Below are 21384 nucleotides of genomic sequence, written 5' to 3'. Positions count from 1 at the left end.
GTCTCTGATATGGAACACCTGGCCGGTGATCAGTCCAAGGTGCGGGGCTGTTGGGTAATGTAGTGAGTATCAGTGTAAGTGAGTGTTTGGATGCCTGTAGGTGTCAGTATTCGGGCGATGGTGCCCTCTGCTGGCCTCTGGAGGGACTCACGGGGTTCGTATTCGTGACAATAAGAGACTGTTATGCAGAGATGTATAGTAACGAAGTAGATATACTTCACTACTGTACTTAAGTACTAAAAGGCGGTATCTGTATTTTACTAGAGTATTATTTTTTTCTCCTACTTCCACTTTTACTTCAGTACATATTTTCGCTGAGTTTAATACTTTTACTCCGATATTTTTTTTTTATGTGCTGCATCGTTACTCGTTACAATTATAAAAATGTTACGAATCATTCCATTACAAACCACTGCAAGAACTGTAGATGGCATGGCAGGTTTGATGAAGCTGGCACATCATTGAGCGAATCAAGCGATTAAGAAGACTGCGCGTGCTGGCTGAACTGCTGTGAAGAGAGAGATGAACACCGAGCCGAGCCAGATAATGACTCGGTCACGAGTCAAGAACCGGTTGCATCGGTTCTCGGATGACCAGTAACGTTAGTTCTTTCTGACAGTTCGATTCAATAAACCAGTTGAAGAAAACAGTTCACTGATTCTTTTGCGCTCGACGCAATGGCGTCATTGGCGTTGACTGCACCTGGGCTCATAACATTAACACAGAATCAGTTCAGAATCAATCACCAAAAGAAACAGTTCGGTTCAGACGCTCTGTGTCGGTTTGCTTCACGCTAAATCACACATGCGCAGTATCATCAGCTCCTCGGTTCACGAATCGGACGCGTCTGACAGAAACGGTTCTTGACTCGTGAACGAGTCATTATCTGGCTCGGCTCGGTGTTCATCTTCAGTTCTCTCTTCACAGCAGTTCAGTCAGTGTACTGTTTGAGTCAATGAATTACTCCGGGATATTGGTTTGTTTTAACTCAGAGGGAGTGTCAGACACATTAAACAAGTTAACAGCTTAATTCATCTGTGGATTAATGCGTATTGGAGACGCGAACCGTTTAAAACGATTCAGTTCGATTTGGTGAACTGTTTCAAAAAGATCCGGTTACATTCATTCGCGAACCGGATATCACAAACTGCTTTGTTTTTAAGTGTCTTACAACAGACACGGAAGAGAAGACAATGCTGAATAAAGTCGTAGTTTTTGCTATTTTTGGACCAAAATGTATTTTCGATGCTTCAAAAAATTCTAAATGACCCTCTGATGTCTTACGGGTTTGAAACAACATGAGGGTAAGTTATCAATGACATCATTTTGCAAATTGGTCTAACTGACCCTAGTAACCGTTTTTTGTTTACAAGAAGTTACAGTCAAAGGAATTGTGATTGTCCTTTAGGTTAATCATTTGAAATAGTAAAAACAATATGTTCAAACTTTTAACTACTTTCTTTTATTGCTACATAACACAATACTTTTACTTTTACTTTCAGTACTTGAGTAGTAAATTTTAAAATAGACTACTTGCAATACTTAAGTACAAAAAATGTTGAATACTTTAGTACTTCTACTTAAGTGTGGTGCTTAAAGAGCACTTCAACTTCTACTCAAGTCACTTTTTTTGATAGAGCACTTGTACTTTTACTCAAGTATGGGTCTCTAGTACTTTATACATCTCTGCTGTTATGTGAGAGGTTTCCACCTAACCTCGATCAGGTGGAGAGCTGGTGGTTACAGGGGAATTAGGAAGGGGAAGATAAAAGCAGAAGTTAAAAAATCCCCAAAAGTAAACGAGTAGATACCTCGGTATCACTTCGATTCGGATGAGAACAGTGCCTCGTCTAGACTACACCCCTTAGGTTCTGCTTACCTCCTCGTGACCCACGATTCCTCTTACCCCTGCCCGCAGATGGGGGAGGAGCGCAAGTCACGACACTAGCCTTCTGTGCCCGTCTTTGATCCTCAGATCGAGACAGACCAGGACCCCTATGTTATTCGGGCTCAGACCTGGACCTCTGTGAAACTCAGTTGCCGTCTCAATGGAAATACCGAAAAGTTCAGAAGGCGAAACCTGAGCATCGAGAAGAAAGCCTTTTCTTTCCTCCCGATGTCTGCCAGGTTCATCCACAGATGTCTCTCCACTGCCACCATGGCCACCATAGTCCTGCCCACGGCGGAGGCGGCCTGCTTGGTAGCACGGAGAGAGATCCGTTGTGCACCAGCATCGTGTGAAAACGGCTTCTTTCATTTTTTGATCTCTGTATGGAGATCATGCAGGAATGGAAGGCTCACCTGAGCTGGAGGGCTATGGTCAAAAAGATAACACTCATCGAGGGGTTTTTGTTTTTTTATTTTGGCCTCACAGTGTCACCTTGTAAGCGCACTCTAATGGCAAGTCCTTTTTTTTTTACTTTGCCGTGGCACGATCAATAACCCCCAACAGCTCTACATACGCAGGTCAGGAGAATTGAGAAGGCTCAGCCTCAGCTTCTTCACCATCCTTAAATATCTCCTGCTTTTCCTGGGTAAAAACCCAGCAAAGCACTAACCTCAGTATCAGAAATATTAAAGATATGACATCATCCTCCCGAGGCTCTCTCTCGTCCGCCACCATAACGAGCGTGAAAGGGAAAGTCCCTCTTTAAACCATTCAGACAGATCCACCTGTTATTCTCACAAGCTCATTCTTCTCTGTGCCTCAGCAGCGACAGGTCCTGAACCGCGGGAAGCAGATGGCTGCCTTTTCTGCTTTTTTTCAGAAGAGAGATTAACGAGAGTGGAGCTTTTTTAATTGAAAAAACGCAAATTGCCTCCTCAAAGACATCGCGTACGTGCTCTTCACACAAACAAATGACGCAAAGATCGTGTGTGTCATCGGGTGTCAAATAACGCTGACACGGATCCACACATTGTCTAAATGCTTGCTGGTTGTCGCCATGATAAACAGAGAAAGATTGCTCTTACCGGTTCTTTCAGATGCACACTTCAAACAGAACAGTCAGTGAAGACGAAGAAGAGAATGATGTGTTCTCCCAGTGCTTGTTTATAGTCGCACCAGTAGTGACGTCAGAGGCTGTCGCTGGCCAACAAGTTGTTTTTTTTTCAATGTATGCTTCAGACACGGGTCACGACAAGTTGTTCCCCATAACAACCCCTAGAGGATGCAGTTCGAAGTTCCCTTGAAAGGGAACAAATATTATTTCATAATATGTCTTGAAGCTAAAAGATATGTATACGATAAAAAACACCTTTGGCAATAGAACAATGTTCACGTTGTTGGCACCATTGGTTCCATCGGTTCATATACACAGAAATATCTGGTCAAACGTACTTTTGCCTCACCGACTCTATTGTATGTTCCACTCGCTAATGTTCATGCTGGTCTTTACAGATGCTAGAAGCAAGAGCTGAAGTGGTGAAATTCCTCACTACTCTGCGAATGATGGCCTTGATGATACAGTACACCTTAGCTGTTTCCACAGCTTCCACTACTTCTGCCGTTTTCCCACATTTGGACAAATCCCCTGCCGTTCTACTCTTGAAGCAAAGTTTCCTTTCCTCCACAGTTTTAAATTTCTCCCAGTACAGCGTCAGCTTCTTGTAACAGCAAACTTGAAGAAGTATGATTATGGGGAGCAGTAATGGATGCTTGCATTTCTTGGTCTGACTAGGGCAACTTGTTGAAAAGATTCTGGCAGGGAGGTTATATGATACATTCTCATGTTAACTGGGTTTCATCGCTTCTGGTTCAAGTGTTGTGCACATGCTTAATTAAATATGATGCGTATTTACTCAAGATGCTTTCAAAGTAGATACCAATGTCCATCACACATGCAGACTGATATCTAAAAGTATTTTTCATTTTTATTCTGCTCACTAACATTTAGATATAAAAAGTGAAGAAAAAAAATGTTTACAATAAAAATAGCTACTGTAGCTAGTTTAACTGATTATCTTAAAAGTATTATTTAATATTATTTAATATATATTATTTCCTGGGTTTGGTCAGGTGACGTTCAACATATACCTTATTGAAACACTTAATTTTATTTTGACCTCTTAAGGTTGAAAATCAACATTGTCTTACATTTATGCATGCCATTTCAGCGACTAGTTGTTAAAAAAACATTTACCTTGTGAATTATGTGTCATTTATACATTTCTACAAATCAGTGTTTAGGAGTACTCTGTGTTTGTTCAGAGTTTTAATTTTATTGCTTTATATTTAATTACATTTCTGCAATAGTATTGGTAACAAGAACAAAACATTATTGATGTTGATTATTGAGTTTTCATCCATTGTAGCAAACACATTTCACCATATTTTGTAACACATTTACAATACTAGAAGTACATACAGTATGATATCTATTACTTCAACAGTGATGTCATAAAATAAAATACACACATTACCTTTCAGCACACAATGACACACACATTTGATCATGCAATTAAAATGTTCACTTATATTTTATAGCCTCCATACTTTCATATATAAATACAACCATTCACACACACACACACACACACACACACACACTGGTTTCCATGTTTTATGGGGTCATTTCATAGGTGTAATGGTTTTATACTGTACAAACTATTTTCTATCCCCTTAGCCCAAACCTTCCCCTCACAGAAAACGTTTTGCATTTTTTAAAAAAAACTTCATTCTGTTTGATTTATAAGTTTATTTCCTCATGGAAACCAAAAATAAAGATTAAAAATAAAAAATAAATTGTCCCCACAAGGTCAAAATTTACTGGTATTACTATCCTTGTGGTGACTTTTGCTCCCCTTTACCATAGGGAATACCAGGTACACACACACACACTATAACTCTTTGAACACCATTAACTGAAACATAACACAAGACATAAAACAAGAAAAAAGTACATGGGAAAGAGTGGCACTGAACACTAGGCACGATCTGCTGTATTACCACACAACGACCCTGAAGAGACAACCGCTTCACATAGAAACAAAGCAACCATCACAAGCGCAGAACAGTGAAAGTTACACAGCATAGCCTGAAATACCGATCAGGCCCAAATTAAGACTTTTCATTCAGATTATTTGTTCCCTTACACCTCAGGACACTGTCCGAATGTTTGAACACAACCTGTCGGGAGTTTAAATGCTTAGAGCTTTCATGGTTGTATTAGTTTGCCTGCACTAATTTTGGACCCACAGCAACACCATTGCAGTCAAGAATGTACTGCAAACAGCCTTGTGGAGGAGCTTTCTGTGGTGGGTCGTGATTTACTTCAACCACAACAGCATTCTGAAAGAAAAAAAAACACATCTGCTCATACAAGTAACATTCACAAAAGAGATGTTTTAGTTCAACCCTCCGAGCTGCTGACATACTCATATACTGTATGCGCTGCACTATAGATAACTTTCCTTGAAAATCAAATTTAAGGTTCAATTTTTTTTTTTTTTTTAATGTTGTTACATCATCTACCTTTCTTGGTTGAATAGCTGTTGGTCTTTTGGGATTTTGTGCTGTAACATGATTCAATTTGGCAATGACCATGTCTGCTATCAGCTGCTGGTCCTCGGCTTGATGGTCTCCCACTAATGGCATAGATGAACCCATTACCTAATAAAAAAACACAGATATTAGTAATATTACATACATAATAAAACACAATGGTTGAATTTGTAGAAAACAAAAACAAAACAAAAAAAAACTCTACAACATCTTTATATGTCATATCTATAGAACTAGCATGCAGCATTTCCAAAAGTATAGCACATACCTCAGTAATGTAATCTTTTCCATCTTTTCCATGAATAGCTTTAACTGCACAAATTTCAAGGCCTCCAAAGATTTCACTGCAGGTGTCAACCCAAAGCTTATAACTGCGGAACAATGCAACATGCTTGGTCATGTCTGAAGCATACTGTTTACCTGTAGCAGATGCTTTAAAATGTGCCATTATTGTAAGGGTTACCTGTCTGTCATCGCCACCTGCTCCACCATGGCAGTGCCAGTGTTGGACTTCCAGTTACCTGAGACTGACGTCCTCCTGTGAAACGAGGAGCATTCTTCATCTGTCAAGAACAGCATTTAGCTAAATCTGAGATGTGTTCAGAAACTCTCCATACTAGCATCGTTACTCACATGTAAGCTTTGTAATCATTTCCTATTTTCTGAATCCTGATGTCATATTTGGCTTCGATGAAAGGTTCAGATGTGCTGTAGGTCTGAGTGATAGCCACCACACCCGCTATGTCCTGAAACTTTGTGGGGTTCTCCACTTTCACCTTAACAACACAAATTATTTGATTACATGCTTAACCGCACATGAACATGCATCGCTTCTTTTACAGTCATTGTCTCAGTGTAAACATTACCTTCCCCACACCAGAGTGAGCGTGCCCAATTTTCACGACAACAGGAAATGCTGGCATAGTCACCTGGTTTGTTTTCCCACAAACAAAGTATTTATTTAAATACGCAGATAAATTCATTATTGGAAGAAAATATTTATGGAACAACCGCTTACCATTTCTTTATAATTGGGATAGAATGTCTGTTCAATTAATGGGAATTTCTCCTGTCCAAGTTTCTTGCATGTGCTGATCAGACTTGCAAACTGCAGATAGGTTTGGAGAGGTGAGTTCGGAGCAGATATCTTTCAAATGATATGCCATGTCAAATCGACCATTCTCAAACTTACTGCCCAGGGTTTGTCACAGAGGTTGTAAATGGACTCCAGGGAGTTGATGCTGGGAATGCCGGCGTACTGCAGTCCAATGATTAAGTTACGGAAATCCTCATTCTCTGTCATGCTGTAAGCATGCTGTCGGATCAGGACAAAGTCAGGCTTAAATGACCTGTAGGGGAAAATATCACACACATAAATAAAAGTCATTATTTGGAGTTATTATTGCAATGTGTTTGTATAGGTTGCGTTAACTTGCGTTAAATATGCAACCAACTGTCCAATAGTGGAAGCACCAATTACATCACTGACAGATCAATTTTCAGTCAGGACGTCCTGCCTATTACATAACTCATCACAGCCTGGTTACATACTAGGAATTCTTGTTTTCTTCTCACGTGAAGATAGTGAAAACTGCACTGAATATGCATTAATGTATTTAAATCTTGTTCTGCTGTTGGCTGGGTTTGTCTTTTTTGCGGGGCGAGGAACATGAAGTCCTCTCATCTTCTCAACAGTGATGAAGGAAAATGACTCTATCCTCCCAAATAATTCATCTTGATAATGTAGCAACCAGAGTGGAGATCTGCCATCAGATTAGACCTCATGGAAGTCTGCTGCAGGGCCACGACCAAACTTTCATTGACTTGCACTCTCAACAGGTGGGCCAAGGAGTAGAAAGGATATTTTTTAGGACGGTAAAAGGCTGTCAATCGCACCTCACACTGATTAGACAATTGATTCCAGCTGTCCGGGCATGTGTTGTGGAGATAAAGTCACAGACACAAACCTCATTGTCAAAATGTGTCTGTCAAGGGTTTTGCATGGCTGGGTATTCAAGATATATGGGGGAACTGGGGCTAGACCTTTTCAGTCTGCCTACGTGAAACTTCACGCAACAATCCAAAAGGGGCTACTGATATTACTGCATTAATTGCTAAACTAGCTCAGGCTAAGGCAAAACAGTCCTGCCAAATAATATAAATTCTCACACCTCCAGGCCGATGTCAGGGAGATATACTCCACTGTACACCACTGTGGCACCAGTGAATAAGAAGTGTAGCCCAATCACTGTGCAAGCAGACAGCTGATGCACATGCGCAGTGTCTCCATGGATTTTATCCACCATGGAGAGGCATAAGAGACTTCAATTTTAAGTGGAGTGGCTATCTCCACATCACAAAGCAAAACCTCTTAGATACTTAGAAGAAGTGAGCAAAGGTGTCAGGACTCTGCCCTGGTATGTTTTTGTAATTGTTTTATGCCTGAGTCCCTGAGCTCTGTCTTTATGTTGGCCATGTGCTTCCCTGTCTTGTTTTACCAAGCCCTCTCGTTAAGTAATTTGCTGTGTTCGAAATCCCTATACCATCAATCACTACTCCCTACATTAATCCACTAATGTCGTCTATTTGAATGAGTGAATGAAATCAGACGCTGAGTGCAGCAGAAGAGCTGCCACTTTTTAATAGTTTTTCTTTGTAATTTTAACAGTCGACATGTTTTAACAACAGTTCAATCCATTGAATGCACTGTACATCTTTCCCCTCACATCCTTGTTTTTCATTCTTGTCAGAAAGTACGTATGGTCCTACCCTGATTAAGGTGCTATAAGCTATAATGTCTTATAAAGTAATTTTAGACAGTGTTTTGAATGTGCTTCTGAAGAATGAGTGAATTGATTTTCGTAATTACACAGAAGCATTGTCTTGGTGACAAGACACTCAAATCATTGTGAAAGGGCTTTTATTACAATTGTTCTTTATTACATTATTACATTACACATGATTTGGTTGGTTAATGCAGCTTTCATACTGATTGAAGGTTAAGAAATTCAGCTGGCTGTTTGCACAACAATAAAATCACACAGAAACTTACATTTTTACTGACAATTCATTATTGCACATTAACTCAGTTATTGCAGTATAATTTGAATAGCTTGAGGTAAATTTTAAATGCCAGTTTACCTGAAAACTTTGTTTTCATTCTGCAAAACCTGTACAGCCACATTACATGATCCATTAGCATGAGCCACGACACTGATGTCACCAAACTCAGCCTGAAAAACAAAATCAATCAATCAATCAATCAGCAACTGAATTAATAAATAAAAATACTTTGATTGATTTGATTTGTCCTGTTACTTTCCTAAACTCACCTGTTCAACTTTAATATCATAATCTCCATTCAGCTTTTTCCCTCTAAAGAGTTTGGCCCTGTAGAAATGAGAAAGGGGTTTAAAAAGGAGATAAAATGACTAATATATAGATATATTATATATATATATTTTTTGTTCATCCAAAATGAGAGGCTCAGGTCTTTTTATCATACAGAAATTGCATTCATATTTCATTCAAAAACCTGTGACATTAACTTGACTTAATATTACATAGTAATGTGCTTTTATCATTTGTTAGTTCATTAATAATCCATTTTTTGTACCTTATCTGTCCTTAAAAAGTGCATATTAGTACCTTAAAAGTAGTGATATGGTACTATTATACTTAAGGTGCTACGGCGAACGTTGTGAAAGGGGACAAATATGTCCTTTATAGGGTACTTCCCAAGTGACAAGCTGCTGTACAATTGTAATATATATATATTTTGGGGGAATTTATATGAATGTGGTATTTTTGCCATGCATGTTGGCATGAGGATGATGGCATATTGTGCAGTAGGCTAGTTACCATGGTGATCAACATTTTTGCAATTTTTTTTCACCTGAAGTAGTTCATGCGACATTCCAGGAATCCCATGATTAAATTGGCTTGCCACAACGAGTATCAAATGTTTTCCCTTCAACTTGAGGTTACACACACACACACACACACACACACACACAAACTACTAACTAACTACAACTAACAAACTACTATGATTAAATAAAATAATGAATAAAAATTATGCTATAATAATAATAATAATAATAATAAGTTGACTACCATTCAGTTGCACTCCTATTCTCATGAAGTGCTTTGAACTGCTAGTCATGCATCACATCAAGTCCCCCCCCCCCCCTCCCTGGACCCCTTTCAGTTTGCATATCAGTACAAAAGCTTGACCGATGATGCTATCCCCATTGCCCTCCACTCAGCACTCACCCATCCAGACAGAAAAACACTCAGACTTCAGCATTCAACACAATCAACCCTCAACGGCTCATTCACAAAAAAAGTCCAGCTGGGCCTCAACAATTCGCTGTGCAACTGGCTGTTAAACTTTCTGACTGGAAGACCTCAGGCAGTACGGGTCAACAGTAACACATCCAGCACCATCACACTGAACACTGAACACATCACTTCTACCACAAAAGACTGCTTTTTAAGTTATCTTCCTGATGTATCCAAATTCCTTAGCATATCCAAAACCTCAGAACAACTTGATGTAACATAAACTATGGACTCTCTCTTTTCTACCATTTTAAATACAGTTGCTCCTTTACGCTTAAGAAAGGTTAAGGAAACACCATGTATGACACCATGGTATAATGAACATACTCGCACCCTAAAGAGAGCAGCCCGAAAAATGGAGCGCAGCTGGAGGAAAACAAAACTAGAGGTATTTCGTATTGCTTTGCGGGAAAGTAACCAATCCTGAGGCATTAAAAACTGCTAGATCCGATTACTTTTCTTCTCTTTTAGAAGAAAACACACATAACCCCAGGTATTTATTCAACACAGTGGCTAAATTAACTAAAGTTCATTAGCATGGTTTAAATCGTACTTATATGACCGCCATCAGTTCGTAGCAGTGAATGAAGATGTATCATATTGATCACAAGTGCAGTATGGAGTACCTCAAGGCTCAGTACTTGGGCCGCTACTCTTCAAGCATTATATGTTACCCTTGGGAGATATCATCAGGAAACATGGTGTTAGCTTTCACTGTTATGCTGATGATACTCATCTCTATATATTTATCCGCGGCCCGGTGAAACACACCAATTTGAAAAACTAATGGAATGCATAGTCAATATAAAAAACTCTATGACGAGTAATTTCTTACTGCTAAATTCTGAAAAAAAAAAAAAAAAAACAGAGGTGTTAATTATAGGACCTAAAAACTCAGCTTGTAATAACCTAGAACACTGTCTGAGACTTGATGGTTGCTCTGTCAATTCTTCGTCATCAGTTAGGAACCTAGATGTGCTATTTGATTGCAATCTTCCCTTAGAAAGCCACGTTTCTAGCAATTGTAAAACTGCATTTTTTCATCTCAAAAATATATCTAAATTATGGCCTATGCTCTCAATGTCAAATGTAGGAATGTTAATCCATGCATTTATGACCTCAAGGTTAGATTATTGTAATGCTTCATTGGGTGGTTGTTCTGCACGCTTAGTAAACAAACAACAGCTAGTCCAAAATGCAGCAGCAAGAGTTCTTACTAGAACCAGGAAGTATGACCATATTAGCCCGGTCCTGTCCACACTGCACTGGCTCCCTATCAAACATCGTATAGATTTTAAAATATTGCTTATTATTTATAAAGCCCTGAATGGTTTAGCGCCACAGTATTTGAATGAGCTCCTTTTACATTATAATTCTCTACGTCCGCTATGTTCTAAAAAACTCAGGCAATTTGATAATACCTAGAATATCAAAATCAGCTGCGGGCGGCAGATCCCTTTCCTATTTGGCGCCTAAACTCTGTTATAACCTACCTAACATTGTTCGGGAAGCAGACACACTCTTGCAGTTTAAATCTAGCCACCAGATCCAGTCTGTATCCAGATCAGAGGGTCACTGCAGTCACCCGGATCCAGTAAATATCCAGACCAGATGATGGATCAGCACCTAGAGAGGACCTCTACAGCCCTGAATGTCAGCAGAGAGCATGGTTTCTCCCAAAGTTTTTTTCTCCATTCTGTCCCTGATGGAGTTTTGGTTCCTTGCCGCTGTTGCCTCTGGCTTGCTTAGTTGAGGACGCTTGACTGATTGCACAAACACTATTGGAAGAGAGCTGAACTGGATGATGACATCAGTGAATAATCAATGAACTGACTTTAGCTGAAAAAATTACTCTGTTATTGTCTTGCAATATTGACAAACTATTTTCTTTAACTGTGTAAAGCTGCTTTGACACAACCAGTATTGTATAAAGTGCTATACAAATAAAGGGGACTATTAGAGCTACAGTGATAAAATTGCAGCCAAACTGGATGTAGATTGCTGAGCTACTGTCAACTCTACTGTCAACTCAGAGCTATAATTCAGACCAGTGGGGTTTAAACTTCTTGTTAGTAATTACACATTTCACCAATAGTGTCATTCAGTGCAGTGCACTAATTTCAGGGACTGTTCCTTTGCTGTCGTATACTATGTTGGCAAAAATCACAGATGATCATTTCTCTGTCACCCCTGCTTTGCAACAGATGTGCACTGTTGATCCAACTTTAAACAAAAAGAAAATAACTCATATGGAGTTGCTATTAATGTGTAGTAAAAGGTAAAATGGTACATGGGTAAAAAAAGAACAAAACAAAACAAAAGGTATAGTTATACTGAGTAGCAAATTCACAGTTTAAATGATATGGTATATTGTATATAAATAGAATAATACATTCCTAAATGTCTGGGCTGAAATGTTTGAGTTATATCCCAATATATAAGAAAATTGAACCGATTTTAAAGTGCCTCTACTATGCCATTTTGAATATTGCTTTTAATAGCTTGTTTGTGTGGTTAACATCATATCGAGAAGATGATAATTACTAATGTATACAAGGCATTATGCATTATTGTAAAGCCCTTTGGGTGTACAGTAATACACAATAAAGCACTATATAAATGCATCATCCATTCATTTAAGGCTATAACAAATTTAAAGCACCTGTTTATTTTAAGATATCAATGTTTTGATGTTTAAGGGATTCAATTATAATACAACCTTCACCACACCAAATATAACACACTTCTCTGTCCTGTTAGCAAGATTTAATGGAATAAGATCCATATTCATAATATTAATAACAGACCCTTTAAAAATAAAATGTATTTAATATAATACCTGATATATCAATTTAGCCAGTTTGTCTGTGTCTGAATACATTCTTTAAATATTTGACACACTGTATCACAAAAATCTACATCCTACCACACAAATTAACATCTTACATATTCAGGCTCAACCATATGTGACCATTTCTTTTGTATGCTAATGCAAATACAGGTTTAAAGGATATCATGCATTTACTATAATTCACACTAATCTTTTGAGGAAATGACAGACATTGTTGGCATCCATTTGCAGAGTCCACTTGATTTATATAAAATCTGGAAATGCTTTATATATTCCTGCTCCTTATATTCAGTAATTTTTTTTTCACATTTGTATTAATAATACACACTTATTGTCTAAATAGCGACATTGTTATGTTTTAAGTTGTCACCTTGTGCTAATACAGTGCTCACACTAGACAGTGAGTGTAATATCATTATTAATCAAACACACTTGGCATGTAGGTCAGTGAGACTTAAGATTTATTCAGTGATGGCGTTGCCTTTTTCCAGTCAATAACAGCATGAAGCTTGTGAATGAAAGATGTTAATTATGAAAGAGTGCCTTTACTATATCTTCCTGTTTTTCTCCAAAAACTTAACTTAACACTAATAAATAACAGATGAGGATTAAACAATGAGAAGCCAAATACAACCTGATCAAGAAGCTTAAGTGAAAATCCTTGCTCTTACCAGTCCTCCTGTGGTTCATCGATGACCAGCAGGATCTTGTGTCTCTTGAATGATGCGGGCACAGGCGTTTGCTCCACCAGCCCTGCTGAGGCGGCCGTCTGCTTCACCACACTGGTGATGGAGCTGAAGAATCCCGTTCCTACAGGCTGGGGTTGGATGGGTTTTCTCTCCTGGCCTGGGGAAACTGGAGCTGGTCCTGATGCTGGTCCAGGAGGGGGAGGTTGAGGAGGATCTGGTTTCTGCAGGTCTGACATGTAGCCATTAGGCAGGTTGGAGATAAAGGTGCTGTCCGACAGACGCCGGCGCAGGTAGTTCATGACTGTAGACTAGAGGAGGAGGAGTACTGTTTTGGAAATAGAGATGTTAAGCACCTACATTCATGGGGTTTATCCCAGTGGGAGAAGCTTAGGGCTGAATACACAGCGAAGTGAGATGCTGGGATCCCTCCTTGCGTCGCAGTTTTTCCTCCCCTCTCTGCTTTCACCAGCTCTGATGTCGTATATGTATGCAGCCAATCAGACGCTTGCTGCATCCCTGCATGAGAGGCTTGCTCTCTCTACCCTCCCCCATGCCTAATCGCATCCTTCGTGACAAGACAGAATACAAAATAAAAAGGTTTCCTGCTGTACATGCGTGGGAAAATAGAGTGCACTGAGCAAATGAGCTTCCCCTCACATAATTACTATTGTGTTTTTCTTGCAGATACAGCTACAGAGAGATTGCTTGAACTACCGATGCTATTACATGAGCTGTCACACCACATTCTACATGATTTATTCCATTCTTTGCCACAGTTCACCCCTGATTCTTGCAGGCAAGATACTTTTGTTGCAATACCTTTTAGGTATTTATTCATCTTATTTATGTGTAGTGTAACCTTTTATTTTTAACTCATATGACAGCCTGAGAGATGATGAACCTGGATTTGCTGGCTGTTCAAGCACTGAGATTCACAGTTTCTTTATTTCTCTTGAGATTCCAACTGACAAACATGTAATACACCCACAATCTGTCTAACAATAATTACGTTTTGAGTGAGTAGGTGTTCCTCTGCAGCTGTTCAAACACATTTGACCACATGAGCAAATGCAATGTAAGTGTGGCCTCAAATGTTGACTACCTCCAGTGGTTGAACAATTGAAACTGAATTCAATTAACACATTTATAGCGAGGTCCATGTGATAGGATCGATCAAAACAGATCTTAATAAAGAGGGCCACAGTTATTTGTGCTGCTTTTAAGAAAATGTGCAGCTTTTAATAGTACTGAATGTAGCCTAATTTTATATATATATATATATATATATATATATATATATATATATATATATATATATAATATGTGTGTGTGTGTGTGTGTGTGTGTGTGTGTGTGTGTATAAGACCTCTAACACTAGCTTGCTCTATTCTTTTTTCTATTCTGTTTTCTTTTTATTTAGCCTATTATATTATTTAAAAGCCCTTGCCACATGTTATGTGTTAAGCTAACTGAGACTTGTTATAGCACTTATATCATTGCTCTTTTTGATTGCTTCCACTATTCTCATTTGTAAGTCGCTTTGGATAAAAGAGTCTGCCAAATTAATAAATGCAAATTTAAATGTATATGAGCGGAGAGAAGGCGTTGTCACGTGGTACGTGCCACTGTTTTCAGCGCTATTCAGAGTAGGCCAATGGCAGTCGTTTTTGATGACTAAGTTACATAACGTTAACTATTTTAAATATTTTCTTTGAAATTGTCGTCACATGTTGTGACAGAAAATGTCCGAATATAGACAAATGAACAATGGTTTAGAAAGAAATATAATAAGTAAATTTTGATTGATGGAGAAAAAAGAACTATTTTTCTTTCTTTCTTTTTTTTTTCTTTTTTTTTTGCATGCGGAAACACACGAGGTTCTGTCAAGCAGCGTTAGTATTATACATACTTTTTACAATTGTAGCACAACACCTAGCCACCACCTGTTTGACTACTTTATTGACCATTTATACAAACAAAAGATCGTGCTTGACGAGTTTAAGTTGGCATTTAGGATTTAGGACTTAGACGGACAGGTTACCGAGCTAACAGCTAAAACAGCTCAGTATGCTAAAAACAAAGCAAATATTTTAAATGTTTATTTCCACATCTTACCAGCTATTGTAAGGTTGTTTAGGTTTCCCCTTACTGAAAGACCACATTTCATAACGGATGGAGTAACCGACTATATTTCTGCTACAAATGTAAATGTTTGTGTTGAAATGGACATCTTGATTAATAATTTTATCAACAACAAAATGAACGATGACATTAGCAGACTGCAGTGTAATACATATGAGGGTAAGTAACTGCATTCAAATAAACACAATAAATAATGTAATACTGAGTTTCTGAAGTAATATGTGAATGTCATCCATTAATGCTTGAATATGGAATAATACTAATCATTCAGTACCATGGTGGACAGTAATGAAAATGCATCTATTAATAACTTATTTAATAAATTGCATCTATTTGCCACTTTCTTAGAAATGCAATTTTACTTTCATATTGGTTTCATATGGTTTTGAAAGAAAAAAAAAAAACACTTTTACAATTATTAACTAGTAAATAGTCAGGTTTTCTTACACATTAAATACACGTTAAGTGTACATGTATCAATTGTCATTTTAATACATGTTTTATAATATATTTCAGCATTATTAATAGTGTGAATAATTCATAGATTTATGTAAAATTTTCAGCCTGAGCTAATCTTTATATGTCATATCATCTGACATTTTGAGGTTAACCTTTTAATTAAGATTTGTTCTTCATTAATAAATCATGACTTTATGCCCCCCAAAATATCAAAATGTATTTTATAAAAAAAATAATAATAATAAATACATGTTTGCATAGAAAAGGGGTGCATACTGAAGTCATATGTATGAATCACATTTTAATCTATATAACAATAAATTAAATTAATAGATGTGGACAAAAATGAACATCATGTCATTGACAGTAAATTTATTTGAAATATTTTAATAGTACTGTTGAATTATGAGAATAACTGTTGAAATATATATATATATATATATATATATATATATATATATATATATATATATATATATATATATATATATGTTTGCATATAACCAATTAAAGTTTTATTAAAGCATTATTAGCAATGACTGTGACTTAATCTGAATCTGATTTGTTTAACAGATATTTCGGGAACATCTAAGGTTCCTGTGCTTAACTTGGAGTGTACCCCCATAAGCCCGACCAAGAGAAAACACCATGAAAACTCTCTGAATCATCAAAAAGACTCTGATGAAGAACAGATGAATAAAATGAGATGTTTATTAGGATCACATCTGTATGTCTGCTATAGTTCGGTTAACTTTTTTTTTTTTTTTTTGTATTTGTATATGTATCTATGTATTTTTAGTTTTTTTTATTGTGTGTTTATAGGAGAAATTCAAATGGAGACACTGAAAACCAGGAGTTATGGAACTATAGTTATAGTCACAGGTCTCTGAGTGGTCTTCATAACCATCATGTATTTGCACCTTTCCCCATTTTTGGGGTGGATCAACCCCTTGAGATGAGCAAACGAAGCATGGATCCTACTAGGAGCATGCTTCTAACTCCTGGATCCAGCACAAGTCGCCAGCAGGTCAGAATTATACGATCTAAGACACTGACATGTGTTCTCAACATTGATTCTACATCAGTTGCTTTACTGTTACAGGATGTGTTGCTAAATGTTTTCCCATACATTGGCATGTAGAATTGTCATATTTCAAAAACAAACAAATACAAAAAAAGTTACATTCATTTTATATCAGAATCGTCCTTCGGTAATTACCTGTGCCCCTGCCAGCAACCGCCCTTGCAGTCTTTCCAGTTGCTACATGTCACCAAATAGCTGCACATCTGGATCCTCCAACAAACCCAAAGGTATTTCATCTAGCACCTTTCAAGTATCAGAAATGTGTACTTGGTTGACTGGCTCACCATCATTTGCTACTCTTAACTGGTTATCAGAAGGCTTGGCTAAAGAGATTGATAGGATCTTTAAATTGCTATGGCAGATTTATTTAAAACAGGGATCTCCAATCCTGCTCCTGGAGAGCTACCATCCTGCAGACTTCAGGTCCAACCCTGTTCCAACACACCTGTCTGTCATTATCAAGGGGTTTGATTGGGGTTGGAGCTGAAATCTGTAGGACAGTAGTTATCCAGGAGCTGGGTTGGAGACCACAAATTTAAAATGAAACGGATTAAAAAAAAGAACAATTTAATTCTTATTTTTAAATTTAAGTAAATGTAACAATCAGGACTGTCAAGCAATTCAAGGTTAGAGTTTAATGAATTATATGATGTGCTGAATTAATTGCACATCAATTTGGGAAGAGGAAAAAAAGTAATTCCTGTGTCAAATGAGAAAAACATTGAATAGACATTACAAATAAGTAGTTTTAGGAAAAAAAAAAAAATAGATTCAACACTACAATTAGAATTCCATAAATAATGCTATTATGTTACATTTTTTTATAATGCTGTGAGATTGAATTTTGAGATTAAGTTTTAAAATGGACATTTCTGTTTTTGGTTTAATTATGTTGAATATTAAATGATTTTAAATGAATGAAATGATGCTTTGAAATTATTTAGATTCATCATTAAAAATGTGGATTGATTTAGCAACAAAACATTGCGTTGAGTTGGTTGAAAGGCATGACAGTCCTGCAGTGGCTTTGTTTAGAACTATTTTAGTGAGTGAAATGGACCTAAAATGTTCATAGTTTATTTAGTATTGGAATTCTGTGGCACAGATTCTGTGTGGGCCTGGTATGACAGTATGATTGTTGAGCATCACATGTAGAGTCTGTTTGTTTTCTCTTCATCAGCAAACACTGTGTGTGACCCTGTTATTGAAGAGCATTTCCGCCGCAGTCTGGGGAAGGTCTATAAGGAGCCTTTGCCCGTCTCTAACTCAGTGTGCATCACAGGCTCAGTCGATGACCACTTCATTAAAGCACTGGGGGACGCCTGGTTACAGATCAAAGGCAATGGTGGTACAACACCAAATGAAAAGTGAAAGTCATGACATTTTGCCAAGTATGGTAACCCATACTCGGAATTGGTCCTCTGCATTTAACCCATCCAAGTGCACACACACACAGCAATGAGTAGGGAACACACACCCTGAGCAGTGGGCAGCTATATATCCAGCACCCAGAGTGCAACTGGGGTTCAGTGCCTTGCTCAAGAGCACTTCAGTCATGGGTATTGAGGGTGTAAAAGAGCACTGTTCATTCACTCCCCCCAACTACCACTCCTGCCAGCACTGAGTCTCAAACCTGTGACCTTCGGGTAACAAGTCCAACTCTCTAACCATTAGGGCACATTAGATAAACTAGACCATAAAACAAAAACCCTGTGAGGTTAGCTCACTACAGAACTGTACTTTGAAACAGCATACTGTATTTAAAATTTCTGTCATACCGTTTCATGGCATAAATAGTAAGTTAAGTATGCTGTTTTGTAGTATAATGTACATTGTAGATATGGCTGCTTAAAGCTTGCATGACCAGGGGTGGGTAATATGACCAAAATTGTAAGAATTTTTTTTTTGTTAAATATTGTATTTTATTTCAGGATAAATTATATATCATAATATATGTCAAGCAATAGCTGTAAACAGTAATAAAAAAGGACAAAGAAACAAAACCCAAACAAATAAAGTAACACCGTTTTAAGGTTTTCTGGTAGGTCTAGCTAACAATAGTTTTAAAGTAAGAAACACTACAAAAATGTAATATAATAATGTGTTCAAAACCGCATAGTCTTCACTGTATGAGTTAAATATGAATTAATTATTCATTTTACAAAAGTTACTCTAAAGTTCACTAACACTGAAGACCCGTATTTTGACATACTTTTAAATGTATTTTACCAGTTAGATATGTACTTGAATTAAGTATACACATGATGCTTGTCCACATTTCACTCCATCTTGGGGTGCACGCTCAAACAAAGTCTGTTGGACAGCATGTTAGCTATTTTCATGAATCATATATAGTGCTTTTGAAAAGATCTTTAATGTTTTTTAAAGTTTATTTTGCTCATCAAGACTACATTTATTTGATCAAACATTTATAATATAATAATGTTTTTTTAATTTTAATATACTTTGAAATACAATTTATTCCTGTGATGCAAAGTACTTCAGTCTTCACATGATCCTTCAGAAATCATTCTAATATACAGTGTTGGAAACAGTTGTGCTGCTTCAAAAGATAATGTATACACAAAAAAAAAAAAATTTTGGAAACTTTTTTGGTGTGTGTGTGCTTTGCTTCACATAAATTAATTATTTTAAATTATATTAAAATAGAAATCCATTATTTCTTTCTAGTTTTGATCAAATAAATGCAGCCTTGATGAGCAGAAGAGACTTCTTTCAAAAACATTAAAAGTCTAACTGATCCAAAACCTTTTATTAGCAATATATGTACTGTATATACTGTACACACACACACACACACACACACACAGACACACACACACACACACACACACCTCTATATTCACAGAACCTGGGTTCTTCCAAACTGTAATGGTAACTGTTTTATATTTTATTTATGCTCTTATTCAAATTATCTTTATTTTTGTCATTGACTTTATCAAGATGAAGCAGCTGCAGGGACAGTGTTCTCTATATTTTTTATATCATGTTTCATGAAATGTTTAAGCAGCTGGTTTGGCCTCTGGAAAGGCACTGACACTTGCAGTATTTGGCTTTATTGAGTTGTTTGTGGATACTTTTCACAGACTGCCATGGCACATTTCTGCAATGATTACCTAAGTTAAATTCACTTTGGATTACCATAATTATTTTCTTTAATCAACTTCTTTTGGAAATCTGTGGAAAGGCAATAGTGGATTTTTTTAAGTTGCTGTTGGAACAAACAACAACAACAAAAATGATTTGTTATATTCTCTCCCATGCAGTTACCCTGCTATAGTTAACGTCCATGCTCTTGCAATTTAAATTCATACATGACTAAATGGTGTTGTGAACACTTACCAATTTTCATATACTAGTACATTATTTAATTAAATTGAACATTGACCTGAACATGAGTATCCACTGTTTCTATGCCCCAGCTTATTGTGTTTTGTGATTAATTTGTTTGTTGACTTTTTAAATTATTATTAGTTGACTTTTAATAATCATAGATAAATTTAAATTAGATATGTTTTTGTGTGTGGTGTCATAATGCAGGATACACACTGAATGATCTCTGCTCTTTCTTTTTTCTTTTTGTTCAACTTTCAGAATGTAAAACATGACAATCATTATGCCGTGCGTGATGAATAAATATATTGTTTCTTATAGCAATCTATCTATCATTAACTGTTGTGCATGCTTATCTATTTTTATTTTTTCAAACATTTTGAGCCATCTTACTATGCTACAATGAAAGTTGTTTTGTGGTGAATTGAACAAAGTCTCATGAGTGTCCCATTTGATATGGGTAAAGCTGCATTCATATGGAGAAAAAAAAAAGAAAGAAATGGTCAAACTGATTTTGAAATTAACAGTGGCTGTGCTGTAACATTCAAGTGCTGCATTTATATGGGGGAAAACTAATAATGTGAAAATTATTTGTAACTTTGTAACTTTTTTTCTTACAATTTCCATTTTTATATTTTTATATCAAATAAAATGGCCTCAAAACAAGGAATCACGTTTTCTTCAACTTTTTTTCTACACCCACGTTTGTCACTAATTCGATTTAGCCTCAATACCAGAATCCTCTTATAAAATGATTAATTCATCTGTTTTACATTAGCCTATTTATGTATGCTGTATTGGCCTCTCATGGATAATAATTATGGATAACATACAATAATCTAGTAATGTGAAAGCTGTCATTCGGACCCAGGGTACTGAGCCTGAGACTATCTGTTGAAGGTGGTATGAGTTCAGTTTGAAATGTGGTGCAGTCTGCATGAATGTGAAAGCAGCTCTG

The 21384-nt window shown here is 36.9% G+C and overlaps 2 protein-coding genes across 2 annotated transcripts; one reads left to right on the top strand and one right to left on the bottom strand.

Annotated features, from left to right (window-relative positions):
* Positions 1-4197: 4197 nt before the first annotated feature.
* syn2a (synapsin IIa) lies at positions 4198-13879 on the bottom strand. The gene is made up of 11 exons (XM_052540890.1): positions 13370-13879; positions 8836-8893; positions 8645-8736; positions 6696-6852; positions 6522-6611; positions 6370-6432; positions 6137-6279; positions 5967-6041; positions 5772-5874; positions 5474-5611; positions 4198-5290 (listed from the first exon to the last, which is right to left on the bottom strand). Exons 1-11 carry the CDS (start codon positions 13684-13686, stop codon positions 5168-5170), a joined length of 1359 nt encoding a protein of 452 aa, XP_052396850.1. The 5' UTR covers positions 13687-13879; the 3' UTR covers positions 4198-5167.
* Positions 13880-15124: 1245 nt separating this feature from the next.
* On the top strand, positions 15125-21096 carry vgll4a (vestigial-like family member 4a). The gene is made up of 5 exons (XM_052540914.1): positions 15125-15688; positions 16562-16715; positions 16811-17015; positions 17188-17299; positions 18253-21096. The coding sequence occupies exons 1-5, from the start codon at positions 15610-15612 to the stop codon at positions 18441-18443; spliced, it is 741 nt and encodes a 246-aa protein (XP_052396874.1). The 5' UTR covers positions 15125-15609; the 3' UTR covers positions 18444-21096.
* The last annotated feature ends 288 nt before the right edge of the window (positions 21097-21384 follow it).

The sequence above is a fragment of the Carassius gibelio genome, chromosome A23 (genome assembly GCF_023724105.1).
Source record: "Carassius gibelio isolate Cgi1373 ecotype wild population from Czech Republic chromosome A23, carGib1.2-hapl.c, whole genome shotgun sequence".
Lineage (NCBI taxonomy): Eukaryota > Metazoa > Chordata > Actinopteri > Cypriniformes > Cyprinidae > Carassius > Carassius gibelio.
This window is presented reverse-complemented; position numbering and strand designations above follow the sequence as displayed.

Excerpts from the sequence above, each read along its gene's own strand:
- syn2a (XM_052540890.1), bottom strand. The coding sequence starts at position 13,686 with ATGAACTACCTGCGCCGGCGTCTGTCGGACAGCACCTTTATCTCCAAC. Across the intron at positions 6,042-6,136 it reads AATGATTACAAAGCTTACAT|GAGGACGTCAGTCTCAGGTA; the intron begins GTGAGTAACGAT and ends CTCGTTTCACAG. Across the intron at positions 5,291-5,473 it reads CAGCTATTCAACCAAGAAAG|AATGCTGTTGTGGTTGAAGT; the intron begins GTAGATGATGTA and ends TTTTTCTTTCAG.
- vgll4a (XM_052540914.1), top strand. The coding sequence starts at position 15,610 with ATGGACATCTTGATTAATAATTTTATCAACAACAAAATGAACGATGAC. Across the intron at positions 15,689-16,561 it reads GCAGTGTAATACATATGAGG|ATATTTCGGGAACATCTAAG; the intron begins GTAAGTAACTGC and ends TTTGTTTAACAG. Across the intron at positions 16,716-16,810 it reads TGTTTATTAGGATCACATCT|GAGAAATTCAAATGGAGACA; the intron begins GTATGTCTGCTA and ends GTGTGTTTATAG.